Here is a 9527-nt window from a genome sequence, read left to right as displayed (position 1 = left end):
CCACCTGTTGGAGGGAGACAGATTTTCCACCGAGTTGAGTCTCTCTCTTCCTATATCCGCTAACTTCCGGCATATGAATTATGTAAATTGTCATCAGGGACTATCTAGAAATTCTTAACTTTTGTCACGGGACTCGAACTTTATCCCTCTGTGGAAGATTCAATTTGTAAATGTATACTGGTTGATTCTTAAGATAATAGACCTAATAATTTACCAATAACACATGTGAAGTCAGACAAATACAGTTGGCTTTTTTCCCTTTCTGAATAGCACCATACAGTCTTAGACACTCCCTCGGTGTGGCGCATTGCAAGACTTGACTCGCAGCTTCCAGTTGGGACTCTATCTACACTTGAGACATCTCTGTACATGGGGTTAAAGACGAAGCATGGATCAAATTCAAGAAAAAACAAGCAAGGAGGTCGATATTTATCGTGACACATGGGTCCGCTTCTTAGGTATGCAATAAAAGTGGTGTTTTTGGATGTCTTGAACCAGGTGGATGTCGCCATCACGCTAAGAACAAGCGTAAACCAGTAGAACAAGCTCGAGCTGGGTTGCTAGCTCGTGAGCTATCCAGTTTTACGTCTGAATTTGAACGACTTATAAATATATGCTCTATACTTTCCGTGATATTGTTTTGTAATGGCTGCATTCGACCACTTCAAAGCCCAGCAACCCGATCAAATACCAATGTATTCAAATAACGTTAGCTAGCAATCTAATACCTGCATTCAAACAGCAAGTTAGGTTAGTGGGTTGGGTAAATTGCATGGCACTTCCTAGTAGTGATTCATTATTGACAAATAAGTAAATGCTCATCACATATTTAAGCACGAGTTCCATTGAAATGATACAATGTCTGGAATCTCAGCGTAGTAGGCCTGATAGCTGCATTTAATATAGCTGTCCCTGCATTGCAATACCATTACTCCATACTGACCTTGGAGTCAAAACTGTACAGAGGATATCTGTTCCTCATTGTCATAAGGCAATCAGGTTGATTTCAAGCTAAATGGGCCTTCTACATTTATTTTAAGGGATCAATAACACTAGCCATTGTGCAATGCGTTGACATTTTCTGCTGGGTTCTCTTATTGGCTGGGGGCGACATTGAAATGTGCTATGTTACTAAAATAAACCCCAGGGCCAGCTGCAAATTGGTGACTGTTATGGCCTGCATGCACAGCTCTCTATCTCCTAACACTGACTCTGACTGGTTCTCTCCTTGCCTTCTCCCTGTCTTTCTCACCCACGTAAACATTTTGCATACAACTACTTCTTTATGTTTATCAAATGAAGCATCTTTATAGCATTATAATGAACTTCAATCAATTATTGATAAGTGTATTGTAAAGCACATTCAGTAGCCTACATAGTTAGAAAGGACAATGTTTGAGAATCTGTTCAGAATGTATTGTTGTTCTGCTGTATGAGTAGCGTAACCTGTCCCAGAAACAGATTCACTGAAGTAACAGAATTTTGTTTAGTGCTGCCAGTGTGTTAGCACAAGCAGGGCTCTAAATGAACCTTTTCTTTGGTAGGCTGGTCCCAGATCTGTTTGTGCTTTTGAAACCCACGTCAGTGTGTTGCTAATAGTATAGCCCATAACCGGGCTCATCTGGTTGCAAACACACGTGACTGCCCTCCTTGACAACTTACAAACCAGTTGAACCATAGAAAAAAAATTACATTTCAAGCTAGCTGTGGAGTGAGTTTAGAGCACGTTCTTAACTCCGCTACACTATCATTCCAGCTCCTTTTGACACCAAACACGACATTGGCATGATAATGAGTGGCGAGAATGACTAGAATGTCAGAAAAACAGACTGGGGTACTCAGGATATAGCACTGATGCTCCCAACTTATAGCACTGGTGCCCCCCGCACCAAACAGTATAGGAGCACTGTAAAAGGTGTTTCAAAAGTTAGGATAGGCATAACATCTCCTGGAGTAGCTAACCAGTACCTTTCCTTTCTTCCAATATAATTTTAAACCATAGCCTACTGGTCATTGGTCACGTTACCAGGTTGTTAGCCAGCTAAGTAGCCTTACCAGGTAAAGGTACCAGGTAAACAGATGTGCCACATGTCCTAAAGTATGTTCAAAAGTATGTCCTAAAGTATGTCAACACCTGCTTGTTGTTGAACATCTCATTCCACCCCCCCCCTCCCTCTTTGCTGCTATAACAGCTACTCTTCTAGGAAGGCTTTCCACAAGATGTTGGAACGTTGCTGCGGGGACTTGCTTTCATCCAGCCAAAAGAGTATTAGTGAGGTCGGGCACTGATGTTTGGTGACTAGGCCTGGCTTACAGACAGCCTTCCAATTCATTCCAAAGGAATTGAGTCCTAGCCTGAAACAAGGAAAAACTGCCCTAGACCGTTATTCCTTCTCCACTAAACTTTACAGTTGGCACTATGCATTCGGACAGGTAGGGTTCGCTTGGCATCCGCCAAACCCACATTCATCCGTCGGACTGAAGGATCACTCCAGAGAACACGTTTCCACTCCTCCGGAGTCCAATGGCGGTGAGCTTTACACCACTCCAGCCAACGCTTGGCATTGTGATGTCAGGCTTGTGTGTGGCTGCTCAGAAACCCATTTCATGATGCTCCTGACAAACCGTTATTTACGTAGAGGTTACTTCCAGAGGTAGTATGGAACTCTGTAGTGAGTGTTGCAACCAAGCAGTTGTTCCTCCTAGATGTTTCCACTTCCCACAATAACAGCACTGACCAGGGCAGCTCTAGCAGGGCAGAAATTTGACAACCTGACTTGTTGGAAAGGTGGCATCGTACAATGGTGTCACTTTGAAAGTCCCGGAGCTCTTCAGTAAAGTCTTTATACTGCCAATGTTTGTCTTTTTTTCTTTTACTAGGCAAGTCTGTTAAGAACCAATTCTTATTTTCAATGACGGCCTAGGAACATTTGGGCAGAACGACAGATTTGTACCTTGTCAGCCCAGGGATTTGAACTTGCAGCCTTTCAATTACGAGTCCAACACTCTAACCACTAGGCTACCCTGCTGCCCCATGCGTGCCTGCCGCATGCAGATTGCATGGCTGTGTGCTCGATTTTATACACCTGTCAGCAACGTGTGTAGCTGAAATAGCCCAATCAACTAATTTGAAGGGGTGTCCACACACTATATACAAAAGTGTATCTCTCATATAACCTTGTGTCGTGTGTAAAGGCCTACAGACCTGATGTTGTGTAATGTTTTCCCACAGGGTGGCAGTACAGCTTCAGCAGCAGCCAACACAGCAGGAGAAGCTGTGTAAGCGTCTAATGACAGACCAAGGGCATTATTAGTCATTCCAACCCTGTTGGAGCGGACAGTGCATATTGCTCCAAAGGTCACCGCCCATTCTATGGAACGAAACGTGTCAGGGGGGTTATTGCTACTACCCACAGCCCCAAACAAAAGTGAATATTAATGTACCCCCCTTAACATGGCAGAGGTCCAATAAGGAAATTTTTAATTATTATTCTAATACATTTTGTTTTACCTCCGGCCCCTAGCTCTCATCCGGTGGGGGTTGACTATGATTTGTTTAGAAGCCTCTCACAACAGTGAGGCAGTTAAAGCCTTAATTGCGCTTGTATCTTACCCTGTCATGTCGTCTTGTGCCCACAGGCTATGCCAACGAGGTGGGAGAGGCCTTCCGTGCCCTGGTGCCAGTGAGTGCTGTATGGGCCACATATGCAGTTGCCACCGTGTATGTTTCCGCTGATGCTGTGGACAAGGGGAAGAAGGCTGCCGTGGTAAGGAAGGGCAACATTTTGTAAAAGCTGTTCTCATTCTTATCCTGTCTTCATTTGTATTGATATGAGCTACCATTCTTTTAAGAGGTCATGAAATTATTGCCCTGTGAAGCATTTATATTATGAACTTGAGTTTCCAAAAATGTAGAGAACACATACTTACAAATGACATTGCCTTTTTCAACGCATACCAAAGTAAATGGAGCCTTTCCAGAAAATCCCTAGAGAATGTGTCATAGAACAAAACTCAACTCGCACACTGAAACATAAAGTGGTCTGAAGCACAGAATGTCACACTCTATGTCTTTCCCTGTGCTGTAGGAGCATGGTGACAACCCAGGGAAGACAACCAAGGTGGCTGTAGCAGTGGTGGATACGTTTGTATGGCAGGCCCTGGCCTCGGTCGCTATCCCAGGCTTCACCATCAACCGCGTGTGTGCCGCCTCTCTTTACCTCCTGGGCAGAACCACGCGCCTGCCTCTCTCTGTACGCAAGTGGACCACCACGGCCATCGGCCTCTCCACCATCCCCTTCATCATACGCCCCATCGACAGGTTTGTGTTGGTGGGTGAGGGTGTTAGATAGTGAAGAAAATGTTTGTCTGAATGTGTGCCAGATATGTGATAGGGAGGCAGTGAATGGGTGTGTGTTCGAGAGCATGATAAAGGTGTGTGTGTTTGAGAGCATGATAAAGGTGTGTGTGTTCGAGAGCATGATAAAGGTGTGTGTGTTTGAGAGCATGATAAAGGTGTGTGTGTTTGAGAGCATGATAAAGGTGTGTGTGTTTGAGAGCATGAGAGGTGTGTGTGTTTGAGAGCATGATAAAAGTGTGTGTGTTTGAGAAAGAAAGAAAGAACCTGAATGTGAGCGGGAGGAAGAAATAACATGATAAAAGCGAGAGCATGATAAAGGTGCGTGTGTTTGAGAAAGAAAGAACCTGAATGTGAGCGGGAGGAAGAAATAACAGTAGCGTGTGTACTTTGGCACGTTTTCCCATCAATGTTTATGGTCCCAAGTGTGCCAAGGTATTAGCCTACAGTTAAATGTCACAGCCTGAATGTGTTCCCCAGCTCATTGAGAGGAAAAATCCACACATTACCTTAGAAAACAGCATTACATTTTTAAAATCTCTGCATCATTTTAAGTGTCCAGTTAGGAGTTGCACACCATAATGTATTTAAGAAAATGTATTTTTTAATGTGGTGTTAGATGTGTAGCCACCATTTTTATTTATCTGAATCCATTGTTGAAGAGAGGTAGGTGTATTCAGGGTCCGGTTTTTAGGGAGGGATGGGGGCAATCCCCATCGTGGCTTCTGCCATCCCCCAGCTCTGAATGGCTGGTTATATTTAATCCCCGGTGCGGATGGACTTCTCCCACCTCTGGTATGCATTACATTTATTTACAGACATAAATAACGGATCATTTGCTTCTGAAGAAATTTCTGTTATGTTTTATCACATGAATGGTTTGATTAGTCTGGAAGCCTGCAATTTGGGCAGCACATGGCTTTTCTCAAACGGCTGATTGTTGAGTTGCACGGTTGTCAGTGAACAGCAGTTTAAATAGGTCAGCATGCTATTTCTGAAAATATGGGAAACTCCAAATATTGACTCCACCGTTTACAACTGGAGTATCTTGCATGGCTGTGAGATATAGCCTACGCCCATTTGCGGTGAGTGCATAACACATTCATATCTATAGGCTTATATGTACTTGATGATGTCTGTAGGGAGCCAGGAGACTTTTTTTTTTAAAGGTCCCATCCTTGCTACATTCTAACCTTAAAGCCGTTCTCCTTCTTTGTCCACAGGGGAGTGGATTTCCTGCTGGACTCCAGCCTGCGTAAGGTCTACGGTCAATCTGCAGGAGAGAGGCATGACTAATAAGCACCACGACCACCCTGCAGCCTGGTCCTAGTGTCCCTGGCCCGGACAGGTTAGCCCCACCAGGAAATTGACCCCACCCACCCTCTGTCCCAGACAGCACTTCCTCCCAAGCCATCTGAAAACTCTGCTGATCACTCTACTGTAACATCACTGTGAATCACAAAGCCAATACAGCAGGGTTACTCCACTCCAGTCCTCCAGGGCCACTGTACTGTCTGCCACTTGTCTATGCCCCTCTGTTTATTCCCATCTTTTCATTTTAAACTCCAAGTTAGGGGGACCTATGTTTCTTTGGCCAGTCAATGACTTAGAATCAGGGAGAAACGGGATCCAACAGACAGTGTTGCCCTCCAGCACTGGAGTTGAATACCTGTGGCTGCTACTGGCCTGCAGAGCCCACCTGTTTTTCTCCACTTGGCATGTATCCAGGTAACTCTTGATGTTAGCCATATTTGGGAATATTCGGGTCACTGTCCTTAGACCTGGCATTAAGGCCCTATTTTCATTACATGTTAACATCTACCGTTGTTTTTGTTTATTTCTGCCTCAAAAATAATGTCTGGTACGGTGGTCTGTCACTTTGAATAGATATTTACAGAGTATATTGTGATGCACTTTCCAATGTTCAGTCTTGAGATTAACCTGACTGCTTCTTGTCATTTATTACAGAGGTGAACCGATTAGATGTAAGAATTCTTGAGGTTTTGGTTGGCTCTAAAGATTCAGTTACTTTGGTAGCATCTAAGGCATAGAAAGTACTGTAATAGTTGTGTAACATGCCCTATGCAGAAAGCATATGAAGGGAATATGCATAAAATACTGTAATTATTGCCAAAGATTTAGGCTACTCTGGAAGAGAACCCATCAGTATACAAAGCTGTGCTGCAACATGCAAGGAATCTGAGTCATCTTATTCAAAAATGGGAAATGCTATTGGAATATGTAAATCAGGGCGCTCCAATTCTGTTCCTGAAGAGCTACTGTTGTGCATGTTTTTGCTCCAACTCTAATCTAGCGCACCTGATTCTAATAATTAGCTGGTTGATAAGCTGAATCAACTGGGGTTGGTTTTAAAACAGGTTGGAGAGCCCTGATGTAAATTAATGTGATACACTGAATTGGGAAATGTTGCCAATTGTTCATACACCAGAACAAATATTAAGCAATAATTTTCATTTAACTTCTGTTATAAGTCAACTTCTGTATTTTTAATATATTGATTACTTAAAAATGTTTTGTCACCAAAACGCAACATTTTTATGATAGTTTGAATGTTTTTTTCTAATTATTTCCCCACATAGTCACATAATCAATTTCATATTTCGATATCAATATATTTTCATGCTGGAAACAAGGGAATGTTTAACTGTTGTTAATTTCATAATATGTTTGTTTTAGCCTTAAAATTCAAATATGTTTTCAAACCTGCTACTGATGTATATTTACATTTTCTTTTAGTTGTCAGAGAAATTGAAAAAAATGTTCTTTGACAAAATGATAGTAATTTATCATCGAAAGTGGAAGTAATACTGCAATGGGCAGCTATTTAGCCATCCCCTACTCGGAAACTGTTTCCTTAATATATACTGTAGAAAAACAATATCCTGTATTGTATACATTTTTTTTTCCTGTGCAAACAATTGAACATATTCAACATGTTTTCAGTTTATCAGTGAGAATACGTTTCTTCATATGTATTAATTTGACACTTGTTTAAATGAAACGGCAACCCCTCATACGCAGCCAAAACACTGTCGCAAATACCAGTAATGTACTTGAACCTTCATAAATCCATACCACAGTACACCATTCCTCATGCTGTGGTGTCAGGAAAAAAAGGAGTAACTATGGATGTGTTATGACACACTCATTGGCAACAAGTAGCACAGAACTGTCTCAGTAGCGTTCCTCTGGGGAATATGATTGACAACTCTCCCGAAGAGATATGGTTGTGTAATTGTGTTCGTGGTTTGACAATAAGGTCTAACAAGTTGTACAAATTGCTGTATTGATTTTAAACAACATTGCACATATTTTTCTCAATGCAGCCAGTCACAGCTTTCATTCCCTGCAGATTGTACGGCCACAACATAGGTTTACCAATAAAATGCCCACAGTGCCACTGTCAAAGCCAATCACATCAATCACCTCAACGAGCCAAGATTCTAGTTTAAGAAATTTGTTGTGATTGAGTAAGTGATCCACAGCTGACAGCAATTCTTTTGATTAAGTGCATTAGCTCATAAAATGTCCAGGTGGTCTGAGTGCTAGCATATTGTCAGAAAGATGTTGTTTATCCACAGTGTGCTGTTCTTGATGCTTGTGCCCACAGCTGTGGCCCAAACAGGTATGCTAACATATTTGATAACTTGCTAAATGTTTGTGTACGGTCTGCCTCGATAATTTTTAAAGTTTGGATTCATTTTAATTTTGCCGATATGGAAACCAATTAAAAGTTGGACGACATTCTAAATGGCTAGTTAAAATGACTTTCAGTGACACTCCTTCCACCTACTGTAGGAGTTCCACAGATAAGATACAGGGTAGACCAGTGGACCATCTCTGTGGAGACTCCACAGAGTTATGACTCAGATGAGCTTCAGCCCTATGACTCAGATGAGCTTCAGACTTATGACTCAGATGAGCTTCAGACTTATGACTCAGATGCGCTTCAACCCTATGAGTCAGATGAGATCCAACCCATTGGACCAGACAAGTCTCTTGGTGCCAATGAACAAGGTGAGCTGATGGTTTCTCAATCATTCAATAATCCCCTTTAGTGTGTTTGCAATACTGTGGTTTGTAGTTTAGGCCATTTGACTCATTGAAAATGCGTTCTATTTTTCAGGTGAGCTGACTGAGTCTCCAGTCTGGGTTCTGTTTCTGGTGGTCCCTATGGTGTTGTTGACCGCTATGGGAGCTCTGGCTGTGGGTTACTACCAGTGTGTGTGGAGGGGAGGCAGAATAGGCTACCGGCCCCGCAGAGACCTCTTGACAAATGTTTAACCAATTTGCTTTCTGCTCTGTTTGGTTTGAAAATAAATTGTTGCTAATAAATGTTAGTTTCTGCATCTTGTAAAATCATACTGCTGTGTATGTCCATTACATGAAACAAACACAAGACCTCGTAGTTTCCTGATGTCAGTGAATCGATTGCTACTGGGACTGCTACATGGCACAACGCATGCCAAATCTGGACCTAGGCAGTTCTAGGTTGTCAAAATGGTTTTCTTTGGGATAGACGCGTTCACCTTATGTTTATGTTATGTTAGGGTTGTTGGTAAGCTGTCATTTAGGACAAATTCCTGGACTTGTTTGGTGTCATTTCAGGTGACTGACCTAATGGTGCTCCTGATTGCGAAACATTACTGTGATAATGACTGCAATCCAAAGGTTCTTTATTTGATGCTGATTTTCAGAGCAACTTTAAAAATATACCATTGCATACCACCAGGGGTCGTTTTGTTCTAGGATCACTAGGGTATTGGCTTTTAAACAATCTGCATATAGAACAGATGGCATGGGACCGCATCAGAAACTCTCTACCGGTTTTTCCTTCCCTCAAAATCTGCTCCCAGGCAGTCGCTGTTTTATTTTCCCACTGTGGTCTAGCGTCCCTCATTATCACAACTGTTGCGATTGGCAGGTTGAAGAGGTGTGTCCATGTGACTTGTTTGTGAGCTGAACGTCCCGTCTCAAATCCCAACACATTCATCATGCGGCTCACCCTACCAATTATTAGGAGGCCCAAGGAGAAAGAGTGCTGATGAATTGAATTAATCTTCCCATATGTGATGGCTGGGGGTGTGTTCACAGGCGCTGGGAAAAGGGGCGCATTGTTCATCTGTCACTCCGATAGCCACATCCCTCT

At 42.5% G+C, this 9527-nt stretch overlaps 1 protein-coding gene across 1 annotated transcript; it reads left to right on the top strand.

The window, feature by feature from the left end:
• Nucleotides 1-289: 289 nt before the first annotated feature.
• Nucleotides 290-8742, top strand: LOC124048970 (mitochondrial fission process protein 1-like). Its single transcript, XM_046370204.1, has 6 exons — nt 290-458; nt 3640-3767; nt 4089-4321; nt 5581-8003; nt 8177-8395; nt 8505-8742. Exons 1-4 carry the CDS (start codon nt 389-391, stop codon nt 5651-5653), a joined length of 504 nt encoding a protein of 167 aa, XP_046226160.1. The 5' UTR covers nt 290-388; the 3' UTR covers nt 5654-8003; nt 8177-8395; nt 8505-8742.
• Nucleotides 8743-9527: the final 785 nt, after the last annotated feature.

This window comes from Oncorhynchus gorbuscha, linkage group LG11 (assembly GCF_021184085.1).
Source record: "Oncorhynchus gorbuscha isolate QuinsamMale2020 ecotype Even-year linkage group LG11, OgorEven_v1.0, whole genome shotgun sequence".
NCBI classification, from domain to species: domain Eukaryota; kingdom Metazoa; phylum Chordata; class Actinopteri; order Salmoniformes; family Salmonidae; genus Oncorhynchus; species Oncorhynchus gorbuscha.
This window is presented reverse-complemented; position numbering and strand designations above follow the sequence as displayed.